The sequence below is a fragment of the Nomascus leucogenys genome, chromosome 3 (assembly GCF_006542625.1).
Source record: "Nomascus leucogenys isolate Asia chromosome 3, Asia_NLE_v1, whole genome shotgun sequence".
In the NCBI taxonomy this organism is placed as follows: domain Eukaryota; kingdom Metazoa; phylum Chordata; class Mammalia; order Primates; family Hylobatidae; genus Nomascus; species Nomascus leucogenys.
In genome coordinates this window covers 32,704,637-32,722,724 of record NC_044383.1, presented here as the reverse complement: position 1 = coordinate 32,722,724, position 18,088 = coordinate 32,704,637, and the positions used below count along the sequence as shown (strand labels likewise).

The window sequence follows — 18,088 nt, the reverse complement described above, 5'->3', positions numbered from 1 at the left end:
AGCTGACTTTTCCCTTTTATTTCCCACTAGGAACCCCCCCCCCCATTTCATCAAATCAAACTCACTGCCCTCTTTCATGCCCCTTCCTTAGTCCCCCAACACAAGCCTGTGCATACGCTTGAACATTTCTACCTTTGCCAGTGGTATTTCCCCTTCTGGCTTACCGTGCTTCCTCCTTCTCAGGCTTTTCCAGTCTTGATTGTCCTCTCCGTAAACACAAGAATGAATTTCAAGGCAAGTTACTTAATGTCTTAGAGCCTGTTTCCCCATCCATAAAATGGGGCTATAAATTCCTCAGGATGGGATGAGGGTACAAATAAAAAAATGAAGCAGGATATTCTTTGTAAAAGTGTGTGTACATTTTTTATTGTGTTTCTCCCCAGCTACCTTCCCTCTCCCCGCCACACACATCCTATTTGCAGAGTGCTGGGGGAGGTGGAACTGTGATGTGGGCCCTGCTGTCTAGCAGTCTGCAGTCACACACAGCCATCCAAACTACGAGACTGTATATGATTCAGTGCCAAACTGTGAGCTTTGGGGAATCCAGAAAGAAGGATGAAGTCTTTCCCAAGTTTCCTTTGGTTAAATGTGCCACTTGAATCCTGTTCTGACTCCTAGGCACGTGCAAGAGTCAACCACGTATGTTCTTATGGCCTTTATCATTTTGGTCCATCTCTTGAGCCCACATGAATACTGTCATAGATGGAGGAGGAAGGACCAGGCTGGGTCAGGGCCTGAATGCAGGTTTCGTTTGGACTATAGGAGCTAAGTTCACTTTAATAGGCTGTGACCTATTAAACGAGGCAGGACCCAAGTTTGCACAGAAGGACCATCCTAGTTGAGTTAAAGGAGTTGGGGAGTTGATTGTGAGGGGTTTCCTAGATTGCTGCTGGGTAAGGTGATTGAATCTGGGAAGGATAGGGTACTTGATTGCCTAGAAGGGTGCACTCTTAAGTTCTGGATAAGAATGGTGCCCAAGATGAGCTAGAGGGGAAGGCGAGTGTTTGAATGGCCCAGTCCCTGAGGTGAGCCTAGGTTAGGGTTAAGATTTGGTGAGTAAACAGGTGCAAATGCTTGTGGCTTATTTATCCAGAAAAAGCATTTTCTCTGTGCCTTTCAGGTCAAGCTGTTACTTCATCCCCTTGAGGCCTGACACCATCTCCCCCACGCATAGCTCAAGCTGAACAGCCCCTGAAGCTGGGAATCAAGCCCCTGCCTTGTGTTCAGAGCTTCCCCAACGTCCAGTCTCCACCTAGGGTAGCCTTCCCTCCACACCCTAGGCCGAGAGCAGAAGCCGGTGGCAGGAGCACAGGGAGTGAGGTCCAGGTTAGAGGACAGGCCAGAAGGCCCTCGGAGAGGGTCCCCCAACCCCGCAACGCCAGGACAGGTTTGCACGTCCCCAGCAGTAGGCAAGTGGTGGGGGGGGTGTCCTAGGGTTACAGCGGAGGAGAGGACCGGCTATAAGCATGTGGAGGGTGCACGGGGTGGCGAGGCCACCACCAGGGGGCGATTATCAGGGCCGCAGCGCCTAGAGGTGGGGGGTCGCCCGATGGCCGAAGGCTGTGTGTGAGCCTCGCCCTCAAACCGCCTCTATTGTGCTAGAGTAGGGGGCGCAAAGAAGAGAGCGGCGACCTTCCCCTCACCCCACCCAGTCGGCCCCGCCTTTCAGGACCCCGCCCCACCGCCGGCTCCGCCTCCACCCCCCGCCCCGCCTCCAGCCGCGGCCCCTTCCTCTCGCAGCTGGTGCTGTGGGGCCGCGGAACCGCGCGTCGCTGTCCCTATGGCCCCGGATCCGAGCGCAAAGGTGAGCAAGGCGAGGAGTGCAGGCGGCGCCCTGGCGTGAGCCGGGGGCTGCGGGCCGGGGGTCGGGCAAGGCCTCCCCCACGTCCATTCTACCCTCCAAGCTGGGCCAGGCCTTTCTCACCGCCAAGCCCCCGGTCGTGCATGAAGGCTCTAGAGGGGCGCGGGCCAGGCCTCGGGCTGCGCGGGGTGCAGACCGGCCACCATGGAGTCGGGGACCAGCGCGGGGAGGGGGCCGCATGGCGAACAGTGTTCCCCAGGATCTGGGTCACGTCTCCCGGCGTCCGGCGGGATCGAAGGAGAGCTTGTCCTCGAGCTGCAGCAGTAGAGACTGAGGTTAGACCTGACGAAGGGAGAGGACCGCGGACTGTCCAGGATGTTGGAGGGAGGGGGTGCCGGGGGAGGGGCTCTCTCAAGCCAGGAGAGACCGCCATCCTACTAGGCAGAGGGAAATGACCCCCTACACTAGGCAGGTGGACATCTGGGATGAAGGTCGAGAGCCTGCTGATCCTCCATTGATCCTGTTTGAAGGGTCTCTCCTCCCCAGTTCCCTCCACCCCAAGATCTAATAGAGGAAAGGTGATCAGAGTTCAGGGGGCTGGCCCTGGGGAAGAACCCGAACTGTGGAACTTGGGGTGGAGTGTGGGGCGTGGACTGGAGACCTTAAACCCGTACTTTGCCACTGAAGGGAGGGGTGGTATGCTCCGCCCCGCCCACTTAGCCCCGCCCCCTCCCAACAGGTTAAGTTGGGGCTGAGAGATCCAGCCCGTCTCCCACCTCTAGAACTGCAATATACATTGGGGTGGAGGAGTATTAAGTTATGCGTTCCATTCCATCTTTCCTTTGCTAAAGCTAGGGGCCTTCTGCCTGGGTTAGTTTCCCATTCCTTCCCTTGTAGAGCTGCCTTGACTCATGCACCCATCCCATCTGCCCATCCAAGGTCAGAAGCCTCCCCCATCACCACACACACACACACAACCCCCCCCCCCCACACACACACACACACTTGAAATTGGGCCTTAGAATTGGGACTTTCAGGAACGGAGGCAGGGTTCTGCTCTGCATCTCACCCCAGCGGACACTAGCAGCCTCCAAGCCTATGGCGAAAACTGGACCCCTGTATGCATGTGTGCTTGTCTCTGCATGGATGTAGTTGTGTGTTCAAGAACTCTGTGTGAACACACATGTACTTGACCCTTCTGTGAACATGATTGCCTGGCCCACTATATCAATGGGTTTGTATGCATGTCCCTACACATACATGTGTATGTATAGGACCCTCCTGTTGAATAGGTGTATAGTCCTTGACAGAAACCCACATGTGTGGGTTTATCTCTTCTCAACCTCTGAGGCTGTGTGACCTACTGAATGGATGGGCATGTAAATTCAACTTTACATGTGAATATGTATGATTACCTGTGGCTGTGGCCTCTGTATGAGCATATGTGTGTACAAACCTCCCTGTGAGTATATGTGTGAATGACCCCTGTGAATCTACGTGTTCACAGTCCTCCTTGTGAACATGTGTGTGTGTGCACTCATGTGCATGTACATCAACTTCCTAATAGTCACCCATATGACTCTTTTTTTTTTTTTTTTTTTGAAATGGAGTCTCGCTCTGTCGCCCAGGCTGGAGTGCAGTGGCGCAATCTCGGCTCACTGCAAGCTCCGCGTCCCGGGTTCACGCCATTCTCCTGCCTCAGCCTCTCTGAGTAGCTGGGACTACAGGTGCCCACCACCACGCCCGGCTAATTTTTTGTATTTTTAGTAGAGATGGGGTTTCACCGTGGTCTCGATCTCCTGACCTCGTGATCCGCCAGCCTCAGCCTCCCAAAGTGCTGGGATTACAAGCGTGAGCCACCGCGCCCGGCTCCATGTGACTCTTAAACTATAAGTGTGACATGCACCACACTGAGTGGTTCCTCCTAGCCATAGTGCTCCCCACACGCATGCCTTTTGCACTGAGCAAATAGGAGGTCCCAAAGGTAAACAGGTGTGCCTCCACAGGGAGGGGTGGGGCATGGCCAGCTTGCCTGAAGCTTCCTGCTGTCCCAGCTCCCAAACAGGGAGGCTATGCCCTTTCAGGGTCAGGGAATCCTCTTCTCTCCCTTTCATATTCGACTCTCCCCCTCAGGGCTCTGCCCCTGCAGTGCTGACCTTTAACCTCTTGAAAAATTGCTCCTGTTATCCCTCTGGTCAGTTCCTGATTCCTCCCCTCTTTCCAAGGCCAGATAGTTAATATTTGACCTGGGAGAGGAGGCACCAGTGGCACCCTCTGGCCCTGCCTGTGGGTGGCTGATGAGATGGAATGTATTAGGTCTCCACACCTCGCCTAGCCCAGGAACTCTTCAAGGAACCCCTTGGTGATTAGGAGGCCTGTTACAGGGGTTGGGAGAGGCCCGCCACCCACCCCCATCCCATCCCCAACTGTTTGGCTTGAGGAAGGGTCCAAGATGTGTCAGGAGGGGCCAAGGGCTCAGGGATCCCATCATTTACCTTCTTCACGTTGCTTATGTCTCAACTGGCCTTGCACACTACAACCTCCTGCATAGACATTACACCTGTGCAACCGGGGGGACCCTAGGTACCCACCCCAATGCCTGTGAATGCCTACTTGCAGGTAGGGACACATGTGGATGCCTAGCCAGAGGGTGCAGTACAGACTGGCGTGGGCAGAGATATGCACCCCCTTGGAGAGGAATACCAAGAAGTTATAATTAAAGAGAAATTCCAGAGGGAGCTCTCAGGCCAGGGAAAAGAAAAAACAAAGGGAAAGCAGGACAAAATAAACAAAGGCCCATTAAACCTCTCCGGTCAGGCCTTCCTGCATAAGGCACCCCCGCAGGCAGCAGGGGCAGCTGCTGACCGAGTTGCATCTCATTGTTGGGAGAAGCAGGCATTCTCTCAGAGAACCCCAGCTCCTTTGACTTGAGGCCCTAGCGGAGCTTCTGACTTGGCCAGAAGAGGGTCATGACCTTGGGTTTCGGGTTGTGGGCATCTAAGGTCTTGTAAGGAAGGTAAGTTCCACCCCAGCCTCCTGCGTCAGAGCAAAGGGATAGACAGAAAGATTGTGAGTCGATCCTGGCGTGGGCGTTCTGTGGATGCTGGGCCTCCTTCTTTCAGTGCCCCCTGAAGTCTGGGTAACGCCATCCATCTTCCACCCACATACAGATCAAAGGGCTTTTTTTCCCCGTTTTTTCTTCAGAAAACGGACCTCAGAAAACCAGGACTAGCTCTACTGTCGGGGGCAGGGTGACCCCATCAGTAACCTACAACCCCTCTAGAACTTCACAACTCTCTCTCACCATGGAGTTTGCATTTGATGCGGAAAGGCATGTGATCCCTCCCTCCTTCTGACCTCTTAGCTGGGGTTCCATGGCCACACAACCCTGTGACTCCATGTCCCCCCAATTCCAGGACCCCCCATGGCCCCATGATGCCTTGACTCCTATGACCTTATGACCCCTGACCGTCCAAGTGACTTCCTTGGACTTTGACCCCTGTGACTGTGCTTCCCATTCCCTGCCCCCACAACCTGTGACTCTGGCTCCCTTTGGGGGTCTTGTTAGTCTGGGCCTCCCCAGGAAGATGTGGGGGAGGCTCTGGCCCCTCCTCCTCAGCATCCTCACAGCAACTGCAGTCCCGGGACCCTCACTGCGGAGACCGTCTAGAGAACTAGATGCCACCCCTCGGATGACCATACCCTATGAAGGTTAGACCCTCAACCTCAAAAGGCAGTGGGAGCCAGGGCTGGGGGTGGGGAGGCACCCCAGAACTAGGCTTACTGTTCCTGCTCTCCCCAGAGCTCTCTGGGACCCGGCACTTCAAGGGCCAAGCCCAGAACTACTCAACACTGCTGCTGGAGGAGGCCTCAGCAAGGCTGCTGGTGGGAGCCCGAGGTGCCCTGTTCTCTCTCAGTGCCAACGACATAGGAGATGGGGCTCACAAAGAGGTTAGGCCCTGGAACCTGGACCACCCAGAGGGTCTCCATCCTTATCTAGCTCCCTGGGATCTCAACTTCTGGAAAACCCTGCCAGCCTTCCATAGCCACCTGATCAGACAGCACTGCCCTTCCCAGCCCAGGTGTCCCTTGCATTCAATGTTCCTCCTGAAATTGATCCTCACCCCAATTTCCCCAACTCTATGGGGTCCTATCGCCTGGTCCTATGAGCAATAGGTATTGGGGTCAATGCATCAGCCTATTCCCTTTGCCTCCACTAGATCCACTGGGAAGCCTCCCCAGAGATGCAAAGCAAATGTCATCAAAAAGGGAAAAACAACCAGGTATGTGGTCTGCCCTGTCCCCAGCTCCTTTCCTCCTCTTCTTCCTCAATCAGGGATGCCAGGATTGTTGGGGACACAGATGGGTAGGTACAGACCCGCCAGTCAATCTCAGAAACCACAGTAAACATTGTAAGTATTGCCAGAGTGGCAAGCCATGGGCACAGCATTTTCTTTTTCTTTTTTTGAGGTCGGTTCTCACTCTGTCATCCAGGTTGGAGTACAGTGACATGATCATAGCTCACTGTGGTCTTAAACTCCTGGGCTCAGGGGATCCTTCCACTTCAGCCTCCTGAGTAGCTAGGACCACAGGCACATGCCACGCCCAGCTAAGTGTTTTATTTTTTTTAGAGACAGAGTCTTGCTATGTTGCCCAGGCTGGTCTTGAACTCCTGGCCTCAAGCAGTCCTCCTACCTTGGCCTCCCAAAGTGCTGGGATTACAGATGTAAGCCATTGCCCCCGGCATCTGGGCACAGTACTTCTAATTCAAACATCTGGTGGCCTACTAGTTTGTCCTGCAGTGGCATCTTCATCTCCTCTGGGATCCCAAATAATCAAAATAACAATAAGTAGGCTGGACACGGTGGCTCACATCTATAATCCCAACACTTTGGGAGGCTGAGGGTAGGAGGACAGCTTGAGTCCAGGAGTTCAAGACCAGCCTTGGCAACACAGCGAAATCTGTCTACAAAAAAAATACAAAAATTAGCCAAGTATGCTGGCGTGCACCTGTAGTCCCAGCTACTTGGGAGGCTGAGTGGGAATATCACTTGGGCCTGGGAGGTTGAGGCTGCTTGAGCTATAATTAAGCCACTACATTCCAGCCTGGACAACAGAGCAAAACCCTGTCTCAAAAAAACAAACCAACAAAAAACAATAAGTAACCTCTACAGATGCTTACTTATGATGGGGTTACTTCCCAATAAAGCCATCATAATAAATTGAACCATTGTTAAGTCAGGGACCATCTGTAGCAAGTGCTGATTTAGCTATTATCTCAGTTAATTCTAAAATAACCCTATGAAATAGTATTATCCTGCATTTTGCAGATAAGAAAAATAAGTCTTTGGTCAAGGAATAGGTCAAATACCCAGTATTCCATGGACAGGCATTAATGACGCGTCAGCCCTTTCCAGCTAAAGAATAGGGTGTCTCCAGGGGTCCCGTGTCTGGCTATGTAATGGCTCCATCTGGAGAGCTTTTACAAAATAAACGGCCCTGGGCTGGGCATGGTGGGTCACACTTGTAATCTCAACACTTTGGGAGGCCAAGGCAGGAGGATCACTTGAGCCCAGGAGTTTGAGGCCAGCCTGGCAATATAATGAGACTCCATCTCTAATAAAAAATAAAAATAAAAAATTCCCAAGGTGCACTGGGCCAAGGTGGGCCGGGGTGGTGTTAGGACAGCTGCGTCTAAAAAGGCATCTCCAAGAGCTTCCATCAAAGGCTGCCTCTTGGTGCAGCACAGGTAGAAAACGGGCTGGGGAGGCAGATGGAACCAGGTCATGGAAGGCCACAGATGCCCAGCTGGGAGTTTGGGTTTTATTCTGTGACAGTGAACACCTCACAATTTGATACTTTAGAGGCTTCAACTTTAATGTATCACCCAGGTATATTATAAATGCAGGTGCTAAACTTAGTAGGTCTGGGGAAGGGCCCAAGAGTCTGCAATTCTGAGAAGCTCCCAAGTGAAGTTGATGCTGCTGGTCCCCAGACCACACTTTGGATAGCAAGGCTTTTTACAACAATTCCCAAAGCATGTTCTAAGGAACATTAATTTTCAAAAGAGGGGTCAAATGAGTTTGGGAAACGCTACGTGCCCAGTCCCACAATGCACAGCAACATCCTTCAAGCTCTAGGAAGTAACCCCAGTAAAGATAGGTTTCACCTGTGGTTTCCAAAGTTATTTGACCAGAGAATTCCTCCCTACCCCCCTTTAAAAAATGTAAACATCTGCTGGGCACGGTGGCTCAGGCCTGTAATCCCAGCACTTTGGGAGGCCGAGGCAGGTGGATCATGAGGTCAAGAGATCAAGACCAGCCTGGCCAACATGGTGAAACCCTGTCTCTACTAAAAATACAAAAATTAGCCCGGCATGGTAGCGCACACCTGTAGTCCCAGCTACTCGGGAGGCTGAGGCAGGAGAATCTCTTGAACCCGGGAGGCGGAGGTTGCAGTGAGCTGAGATCACGCACTGCACTCCAGCCTAGCGGCAGAGCAAGACTCCGTCTCAAAAAAAATAAAATTAAAAAAAAAAAAAAACATCTTGGGGAAACATCACTTTAGGAATATTTATCTGGCCCCAGGCACTGGATGGATGAAAATAAGGTGAGTCTGGAGGCAGGAAAAGCAGTGAGGAGGCTGGGGGCATCATTTGGGTCAGAGGAAGGGACCTGAGCAGGCTTATGGAGAGGAGGGACAGATGCTAGTGGCTTGTACCAGGTGAGGGAGCAGGAGGAGACACAAAGAGGCCTGTACGGATTTAAACCCTGGGTAACAGGCAAGAGGAGGAATCATTAACATGGCAAAGGAGTCAAGAGGCTGGCAGCTGAGGGCATTTGACAGGCAGAGAAGACCAGTGTGGCTGGAGTAGGGCGAATGAGGCCAGAGGAAGGGGCAGAGTCCCATCACACAGGGCTAGGAGCATGTGGGACTCTATATTCAGGTCACTGATGAGCCAATACAGTGATGTGATCCACTTGACTTTTTTTTTCAGACATGGTCTCACTCTGTTACCCAGGCTGGAGTGCAGTGGTTCACTGCAGCCTTGACCTCCTGGGCTTAAACAATTCTCTTGCCTAAGCCTCCCAAGTAGCTAGGACTACAGGTGCATGCCACCACATAGAGATGAGGTCTTGCTATGTTGTCCAGGCTGGTCTTGGACTCCTGGGCTCCAGTGATCCTCCCACCTCAGCCTCCCAAAGCGCTGGGATTACAGGTGTGACCTACCACACCTGGCTAGGTTTACATTTTTAGAATATCCCTTGGAAAGTGGTTAGAGAGTAGCAAAAGTGTTGTTTGGTAAAATATCTCTGGAAGGAAACTTTAGACAATAGTAACAGCAGTCTTCTTTGCAGGCAACCTGGGAGACAGGGATAAATGGGAGACTCCCTGTTTATAACATACCCCTTTGTACTTTCTAAGTTTCTAAATCTATGTACATGTATTCATCATTGACTGAATAAATAGCTTTTATAAAAGTCGTTTATATAAAAGAGAAGGTTGGGAGGAGCTATCAGGTAGCAACTGCAGATGTCTAAGGAAGAGGTCATGGTGGTCATTTGGACTGGGTGCTGGTGGTGGAGTCAAAGCGGACCAAGTCAAGAGACATTTAGGACAATGAATTAATTGTGGAGAGGGACTGAATGTGGGGGTGAGGAAGTAGGAAGCAGCAAGGATGATTCCTGGCTTCTAGGCTGAGTCGTAGGATGGATGAAGTGAGGTGGGAAAGACTGGATAAACAGGTTTAGGAAAGATGTAGGTTATGGAGGAGGGGATGAACTTGGCTTCTGACAAGGTGAATCTGAAGCATCCCTGGGATATTGGGTGGAGAGCGAGCTGGCATCTAGGGATAGATTTGGTTGTATCACCCCAGCAGGGAGGGCAGGAGTTCCAAGAATAGAAAGAGTTGCGATGAAGGAGCTGGATGGGAGAGGAGAAGCACCTCAGGATGGTGGAATCCCTGGGAGCTCTTGAACCAGAGGTGGAGGGAACTGCAAGAGACACAGGAGATATTGGCAGAGTGATGTCAGGTAATCTGAGGGACAGAGGAGAGAAATAGGGTCATGGTACTGGGAGGCCAAGGACAGTGAGTTCCAGGAAATATTCTGGAGCAGTGAGAAGGATCACAGGTATCTTGGAAAGAACCGTTTGTCCTGTGGGTGGGGGCAAGAGCCAAACTACAAAGCTAGACTAATGGAGGAGGCCTCTAGTCAGGCAGGGGGCTCACAGCCCTCTCCACCTCATCCCACAGACGGAGTGCTTTAACCATGTGCGGTTCCTGCAGCGGCTCAATTCCACCCACCTCTATGCATGTGGGACTCACGCCTTCCAGCCCCTCTGTGCAGCCATTGTGAGTATACCTGTGTTGTGCCAGATCTCTGTTGACTTCATTAGGGATGGGATCATGTTCCAGATGCCAAAGAAGAGACTCAGAGCCAGTGAAGGAGATGGATGGTTTACTAAGGGGACCTCCATACAGGGCAGTCCAGTGGCGGCAGGCTGCACTGGAGAACCATTCCCCTTTGTAAAAAGCATGCAGTTTTTATAGCATTTTCACTTAGCATCCTCCCCCTAATCACCTCCACCTGGCAAACTTCATTTAACCCAAAACAAAGGGCCTTGATCCCCTGGACAGCATGTGTTCCACAGGATGGGCTAGGGGCTCAGATGTTCTTCGTAGATAAGGAGTGAATCTCTGGGTTGGCCACGCGCAGATTTGGAACTCCAAACATACATTGTTTTTAGGCCATAAGGTCATTCTCAGGGGATGCGTAAGTTATTGCTGTCAGGTGCATCTGCCATACAACCTGCCCCTATCCCTGATCACTGATCCCGGACCCCAGACTGATCTGACTTTGAGCCACTGTCCCTGCCTGTCCTCTGAACCACTTGTTGCTGGTTCCTTGTTCCCTAGGATGCTGAGGCCTTCACCTTGCCGAGCAGTTTCGAGGAGGGGAAGGAGAAGTGTCCTTATGACCCAGCCCGTGGCTTCACAGGCCTCATCATTGGTGAGCAGGCCCTCTTCCCTATCACAGGCATGGTGTTTTTAGGATGTGGATCTCATCTCTAGGACCTGCCACCATGTATATGTCATGTGCCCTGTTGTATATGACATGTCTCTCATGACTGGAATGTCCCCACGCCAGACGGAGGCCTCTACACAGCCACTAGGTATGAATTCCGGAGCATTCCCGACATCCGCCGGAGCCGCCACCCACACTCCCTGAGAACTGAGGAGACACCAATGCATTGGCTCAATGGTTAGGAGGATGAGGCACAGGATGATGGGGGGGTAGGGGACTATTTCTTCATTTTTACTCCTTTGGCCAGCTGACCACCCCACCCCGAAATCCCCAGGTGAGCCTGTCCATTCCATTCCTGTGTATTGTCAAGTGAGGGGTCAGCCTCAGAGTGGGGGAAAGGAATCCCCAGCCTGTCTCAAAAGCCTCTCAAACTGCCTGACCCACAGATGCTGAGTTTGTGTTCTCCGTCCTCGTGTGGGAGAGCAAGGCCAGTGCGGTGGGTGACGATGACAAGGTGTACTACTTCTTCACGGAGCGTGCCACTGAGGAGGGCTCTGGCAGCTTCACTCAGAGCCGCAGCAGTCACCGTGTGGCCCGTGTGGCTCGTGTCTGCAAGGTGGAGAGGGCTGACGTTGGGGCATGGGTATAGAGGCTGGACCTCTGACCCTGGCCCCTTACCCCGTGCCTCTGCCTCCCCAGGGAGACCTGGGAGGGAAGAAGATCCTGCAGAAGAAGTGGACATCCTTCCTGAAAGCCCGTCTCATCTGCCACATTCCACTATATGAGACACTGCGTGGGGTCTGCAGCCTGGACGCTGAAACCTCAAGCCGTACACACTTCTATGCAGCCTTCACGCTGAGCACACAGTGGTCAGTGCAGGGACAATGGGAAGGCAAGAAACTGGGGACAGCATAGGGGCTGGAGCAGAGGTCAATGAGGATGCGATAGGATCCACTGTGGGGAGGTCTGGCTGCAAAGTGAGTTTTTTTTTTTTTTTTAAGAGGGAGTCTCGCTCTGTTGCCAGGCTGGAGTGCAGTGGCACAATCTCGGCTCACTGCAATCTCTGCCTCCTGGGTTTAAGTGATTCTCCTGCCTCGGCCTCCTGAGTAGCTGGGACTATAGGCGCGCACCACCACGCCTGGCTAATTTTTATATTTTTAGTAGAGATGGGGTTTCACCCTGTTGCCCAGGATGGTCTCAATCTCTTGACCTCGTGATCTGCTCGCCTCAGCCTCTCAAAGTGCTGGCAAAGTGAGAATTTTAAGCACATCAAGCTAGGCTAGAACCAGAGAATGAATGCAGTGGTCCACTGACTCACAGGGGAGGCCCTGTGGGACTATAGCTGGGGTTGGCCAGGGTAACAGTGAGCTTCAGACTGACCACGAGTTGGGGGGCAGGCTTGACTCCCTGTAACTCACCCCCCTTGCCCTATGTCCCATTCCTAGGAAGACCCTGGAGGCCTCAGCCATCTGCCGCTATGACCTGGCAGAGATCCAGGCTGTCTTTGCAGGACCCTATATGGAATACCAGGATGGTTCCCGGCGCTGGGGTCGCTATGAGGGTGGGGTGCCTGAGCCCCGGCCTGGCTCGGTGAGTGCCCAGGCCTGGGGCCAGTGCTGAGTAGACAGAGCCCAGGGAAGGGTCAGAGGGTCTGGCCTTGTGGAGAGGGCAGGCAGATGGTGGAGTGCCGAGGTTCACCACCTTCGTCCCCCACCCCAGTGTATCACAGATTCATTGCGCAGCCAAGGCTACAATTCATCCCAAGACTTGCCATCCCTGGTCCTGGACTTTGTAAAGTTGCACCCACTGATGGCTCGGCCCATTGTGCCCACACGTGGACGGCCCCTGCTGCTCAAGCGCAACGTACGCTACACACACCTTACAGGGACGCCTGTCACCACGCCTGCTGGACCCACCTATGACCTGCTCTTTCTGGGCACAGGTGCTTCTGATCCCAATCCCTGATCCCTGTTGGCCCTGATCACTAATGCTTCTGAATCCATTAATTCCTGCCATGACTAGTCTGGAGTTCCCAATGTCCTGAGGGTCCACTGCTCCTGGCTGAGTCCTTGTTCTGGACCTCAGGACTCCTGAGCTGTTCCTATTAGGCCTCTTGCAGGGTGCTGAGAGCAGATCCCATAGTTGGGGTCTAACTCTGCTTTTTCCATGCCAGCTGACGGCTGGATCCACAAGGCCGTAGTCCTGGGCTCTGGGATGCACATTATTGAAGAGACACAAGTGTTCAGGGAGCCCCAGTCTGTGGAAAATCTAGTCATCTCTCTATTGCAGGTAGCCCTTCTCTGTGACCCTTAATATAGCCTTGCTGAAATAGGAGGAGGGAGTGGGGAGGTTGGGCAGAGGCTGTGTATCTGTATGAGTGGAGGCGTTGCCAACCAACTGTCCTATCTGGCTCCCAGCACAGCCTCTACGTAGGGGCTCCTACCGGAGTCATCCAGCTACCACTCTCCAGCTGCTCCCGCTACCGATCCTGCTATGACTGCATCTTGGCCCGAGACCCCTACTGTGGCTGGGACCCTGGCACCCATGCCTGCACGGCAGCCACCACCATAGCCAACAGGTCCCAGGGAAGCAGGTGGGAAGTGGTGGGGGGTGAGAGTCACATGTGGCCTGAGCAGAGGAGGAAGGCCTGACAGCTACTGGGGGAGTGCAGGGGCTAGTTATTGGTAACAGACCTATCTGCCCTTTCACTGGGAAACTGAAACCCAGTTCCCCTTGTTCATAAAACCTGATCTTCTGTCGCAGGACAGCACTGATACAGGACATAGAGAGAGGAAATCGAGGCTGTGAGAGCAGCAGGGATACAGGTAAGTGACTCATATGAGTGTGGGTCTAGCTGCGCAGCCTGTCCTCTTTGCCATTTACTGCCATGTGTACACATATGTTTGCATCTGAGTGGCTGTGGCTGCGTGCGTTTGGTAAGGATGACTCAAACACAGAGCCTGGCACAGAGTAAGTGCTCAACAAACATTTACTGCCCAAATGAATTATAAACTAGGAAACATATTCAAGATGTGAAGTGTCTTGTCACTTCTGGAGCTTATAGCCAAGTAGTGGATGACAAGGGTTCAGGACGGTAATGGGTATTTCCCCAAGGAAGATCAGATGACTGAACTGGTATCTGAAGAAAGAACAAAAGTTAATCATCATAGCTAAGATGTATTAAGTATTTACTGTGTGCCAGGCGCTGATCTAAATACTTCTATGCATGATATCATCTATTGTCACAGCATTCTTATGAGAAAGGTGCCATTATTATTATCCCCATGAATGACCTCTCTGAGGCCCAGGGCGTGTAAGTAAATTGCTCAAACTTATTCACCTATTAAGAAACCGGACCAAAATTCAAACCTGGCTGAGTACAATGGCTCACGCCTGTAATCCCAGCACTTTGGGAGGCTGAGGGAGGTGGATTGCTTGAGCTCAGGAATTGGAGACCAGCCTGGGCAACATGGCAAAACCCCATCTCTACAAAAAATACAAAAATTAGCCAGGTGTAGTGGCACATGTCTGTAGTCCCAGCTACTTGGAAAGCTGAGGTGGGAGGATCACTTGAGCCTGGGAGGCAGAGGTTGCAGTGAGCCAAGATCACACCACTGCACTCCAGCCTGGGTAACAGAGTGAGACCCCATCTCAAAAAAAAAAAAAAAAGAAAGAAAGAAAAAAGAATTCAAACCTGACCCCAAGCAGTCTGACTTGACTTTGTGCTTCTGGTCAATATACTATGCTATCTCCCACAAGTTAGCCAGGCAAGCAGACGACATGGGGTAATGGGGCGACATGCAAGCAGAGGGAGCAGCAGGTAGAGGGAGGCTGGCACATTTGAGTGACAGTAGAATAGGCTGGACAAGTGGGCAAAGACCATGTTGAAGATTTTGGTCTTTATCCGAAAAGCAACAGGAAACCTCTGAAGAGTTTTAGGCTGGAGAGTGGCAAGATCAGATTTGTGTTTTTAAAATACCTCTCATGGAGAATGGATTACGTGGGGCCAGAGTGGGCCAGGAGTCATGGAAGGAGAGAAATCAACAGGTCTAAGATAGATGCCAGAAACAGAATCTTAGTGACAGTTAGATACAAACGTGAAGAAGGGCTGGGCACGGTGGCTCACGCCTATAATCCAGCACTTTGGGAGGCCAAGGCGGGTGGATCACTTGAGGTCAGGAGTTCGAGACAAGCCTGGCCAACATGGTGAAACCCTGTCTCTACTAAAAATACAAAAACTAGCTGGGCATGGTGGCACATGCCTGTAATCCCAGCTACTCAGGAGCCAGAGGCAAGAGAATCGCGTGAACCAGGGAGGCAGTGGTTGCAGTGAGCTGACATCACGTCACTGCACTCCAGCCTAGGTGACAGAATGAGACTCCGTCTCAAAAAAACAAAACAAAACAAAAAGCCGAGCAAGAAAGAGAAGGGAGACTCCCAGGTTTCTGACTTAAGCAACTGTGTGGCTGGCTGGTGGTGCCATTCATAGTGGTGGCAATTCAAGGAAAGGACCTGGTGTAGTCTGGGAGAAAAGCTTTGGCCTTTGAGGTGTCCAAGAGACCTCATGTGGAGATGCCCAGCACATGGTAGATATACGAGTCTGGCACTCAGGAGCGAAGTCTGAGGTAGAGATTAGGAGTTACTGGCAGACGGCAGAAATTGAAACCACAGGAGAGGATGAGAGCATGGAGAGAATGGAAAACGGCCCAAGGCACTGCCTGCTTCCTGGGAAGCGCCAGTGTGAACCTTTTGTGGAAGCATGAGCACAGAGCCTGGGTCAGCTGTCACTGTGATTCTGAGTTCTGTGCTTGGTGCCAGGGACTTGGCAGTGAACAGTCTGGCTTGCCATCTCTAATCCTTTCCTGGGATGGGCTGGTACTGACCTCTCCCCCAAACCCCACAGGGCCACCACCACCACTGAAGACCCGCTCTGTGCTCCGGGGTGATGATGTCCTCCTGCCCTGTGACCAGCCATCCAACCTGGCCCGGGCCTTGTGGCTACTCAATGGGAGCATGGGTCTGAGCGATGAGCAGGGTGGCTACCGTGTGGGCGTGGACGGGCTGCTGGTTACAGATGCACAGCCTGAGCACAGTGGCAACTATGGCTGCTATGCTGAGGAAAATGGCCTCCGAACCCTGCTGGCCTCCTATAGCCTCACGGTCCGGCCAGCCACTCCTGCCCCAGCTCCGAAAGCCCCTGCCACACCTGGGGCACAGCTGGCACCTGATGTGAGACTGCTCTATGTGCTAGCCATTGCTGTACTCGGTGGCCTCTGCCTCATCCTGGCCTTCTGCCTCCTCTATGTGGCCTGTCTGCGGGAAGGCAGACGAGGGCGCCGACGGAAATACTCACTGGGTCGGGCCAGCCGGGCAGGAGGATCTGCCGTGCAACTGCAGACAGTCTCAGGCCAGTGTCCTGGAGAGGAAGATGAGGGTGATGATGAGGGGGCTGGGGGCCTGGAGGGCAGCTGTCTCCAGATCATCCCTGGGGAGGGAGCCCCAGCCCCACCACCCCCACCACCCCCACCACCACCGGCTGAGCTGACCAATGGCCTGGTGGCACTGCCCAGCCGGCTGCGAAGGATGAATGGCAATAGCTATGTGCTTCTGAGGCAGAGCAACAATGGAGTACCAGCAGGGCCCTGCTCCTTCGCCGAGGAACTCAGCCGCATCCTGGAAAAAAGGAAGCACACGCAGCTCGTGGAGCAGCTAGATGAGAGCTCTGTCTGAGCCCAGCCTCCCAGAACAAATGCTCTTCCAAGCCAGCCAGTCTGTCCCAGGCTGGGCCACTGCCTCCCTAATGCAGCCACCCTACCTTCATTACCCCCCACTCCATGCCTTTCTCCCAACTTTTTGATGTCCCTGTAGGGCTGGCCGGTCAGGCCCAGCCAAAGCCCCCTCCTCAGTCTCCACAGACCCACATGTGAGCAGCCCAGGCCCATCGGTGCTCCTCAGAGGTAGGTGCTCCCTCAGGATCAGGTGCCCTGCAGACCCAGAGCCAGTTCCTATCCCCTAACCTAAACATTTATAGGTGAGGACTCCATCCTCCTGTTCCATTCATCTGCCCAAACCCTTTCTCTTTCTCCCAGGCAGGGCTCTGCAGGTCCATATGGGCTCAATGTCACCACCCTCTGCATGGCCCTGTGTGCTGGATGGTCCTGAAACCAGACAAGACCTCTGCCAGCCACCTAAGCCCTGCGTACATTCACATGCACACGTGGAAGAATGTTTATCGGCTGGGCTGCAGTGCCCCCACCCTCACCTTCTCCTTGGTGCATTCTTGTTTCATCCCTGCTTCTGGACTTGGGGTACCCTCCCAATTGCCACATCCTATCTGGTCCTCTTCCCCAGCCCCATGTGGTGCCCTCTTTGTGAAGAGCTTGGGAACGGGCCAGCCTGGGGAGATAAGACTGCATCACTCCCCTCCTCTCCCTTCCTGTGTGGCCCTTGTGAATCAGCCTCCCCACTCTCCTTGGTCATTCTTAAGAGTATCAGAGACAAAGCTCCAGGCATGTCCCATCCCCACACACATGTGGTAACACACACCTGTATCACACATGCGCTTACATTTCCACTCACATGCACCTCTGAGCCTCCCCTTGCTGTCTTGGACCTGTCTGTTGGGTTTGGTCCGTGGACATTTCAGAGGGAGATCCCTCTCCCATTTAGCTGTCCTCACAGGCCCTTCCCTAGGATGGATGACCAACACTGCACTCAATGAGCCACCCTCTCTTTTGGGGGAATCAAGCATTTGCTTCCTCTAGACTACAGCAGGGAAAGGGAGGAGAAATCTGATGTCTCAACTGGCACATGAAGCCCGTTCTTGGAACTATGCAAAGGGCAGAGGCTGGGAGTTTGGACGCTTTGCTCCTACCCCTGTCCTACCTCACCGGGGCACTTTCAGGGTCCAGGGGCCTCTGAAGTCTCTAGGCCTATATGGGACAATCAATTCTGACTGAGCTCCCCTATTCCCCTCGGGTGAGGATGACTGTTATTTTTGTAGCTGAGAACGTGGAATCCCACGGGTTTTTACTGCCCTTCACCCAACCTCTCCCACCTCCACCCCACAATGAATGTATTTATTGTGAGAATGGCTATGCTTCTTTAGGAATGCCCCCACTTACCACCAGGTGGGTGGAACAGGCATGTGACAGAGTGGGGAGCCTGGGCTCAGCTCCTCTCCCTGCCGTTGGTCAATAAACACCCTCTTTCCCCACAGCTATGACTAGTCTGCTTCATCTAGATGGGCCCACCCCTGATC

The 18,088-nt window shown here is 53.0% G+C and overlaps 2 protein-coding genes and 1 long non-coding RNA gene across 6 annotated transcripts; 1 reads left to right on the top strand and 2 right to left on the bottom strand.

Annotated features, from left to right (window-relative positions):
• Positions 1-342: 342 nt before the first annotated feature.
• LOC115833653 lies at positions 343-2,361 on the bottom strand. The gene has a single exon (XM_030808372.1). The coding sequence runs from the start codon at positions 2,039-2,041 to the stop codon at positions 1,640-1,642; it is 402 nt and encodes a 133-aa protein (XP_030664232.1). The 5' UTR covers positions 2,042-2,361; the 3' UTR covers positions 343-1,639.
• SEMA4G (semaphorin 4G) lies at positions 1,718-18,045 on the top strand. Of its 4 annotated transcripts, XR_004029002.1 has the most exons (16): positions 1,718-1,804; positions 5,006-5,512; positions 5,604-5,752; positions 6,022-6,084; positions 10,056-10,154; positions 10,719-10,812; positions 10,951-11,064; positions 11,274-11,443; positions 11,527-11,696; positions 12,273-12,417; positions 12,547-12,769; positions 13,001-13,116; positions 13,245-13,420; positions 13,591-13,652; positions 15,731-16,784; positions 16,917-18,045. XR_004029002.1 is itself a non-coding variant. In XM_030808315.1 (15 exons), the coding sequence occupies exons 2-15, from the start codon at positions 5,389-5,391 to the stop codon at positions 16,555-16,557; spliced, it is 2,517 nt and encodes an 838-aa protein (XP_030664175.1). In that variant the 5' UTR covers positions 1,718-1,804; positions 5,006-5,388; the 3' UTR covers positions 16,558-18,045. The 4 variants fall into 4 exon arrangements, 3 of the variants coding, with proteins under 3 accessions (XP_030664175.1, XP_030664156.1, XP_030664167.1); XM_030808315.1 differs by having other exon boundaries at positions 13,245-13,405; positions 15,731-18,045; XM_030808296.1 differs by having other exon boundaries at positions 15,731-18,045.
• Positions 13,799-16,500, bottom strand: LOC115833656. Its single transcript, XR_004029028.1, has 3 exons — positions 16,374-16,500; positions 16,181-16,243; positions 13,799-13,966 (listed from the first exon to the last, which is right to left on the bottom strand). It is a non-coding gene; the product is annotated as an uncharacterized LOC115833656 (long non-coding RNA).
• Positions 18,046-18,088: the final 43 nt, after the last annotated feature.

What these genes read in the sequence shown, in the direction of transcription:
- LOC115833653 (XM_030808372.1), bottom strand. Translation starts at nt 2,041, where the DNA reads ATGCGGCCCCCTCCCCGCGCTGGTCCCCGACTCCATGGTGGCCGGTCT.
- SEMA4G (XM_030808296.1), top strand. Translation starts at nt 5,389, where the DNA reads ATGTGGGGGAGGCTCTGGCCCCTCCTCCTCAGCATCCTCACAGCAACT. An exon ending in ACCAATGCATTGGCTCAATG is followed by an intron (nt 11,065 to 11,273) that starts GTTAGGAGGATG and finishes CCTGACCCACAG; the next exon opens with ATGCTGAGTTTGTGTTCTCC. An exon ending in CTGAGCCCCGGCCTGGCTCG is followed by an intron (nt 12,418 to 12,546) that starts GTGAGTGCCCAG and finishes CCCCCACCCCAG; the next exon opens with TGTATCACAGATTCATTGCG.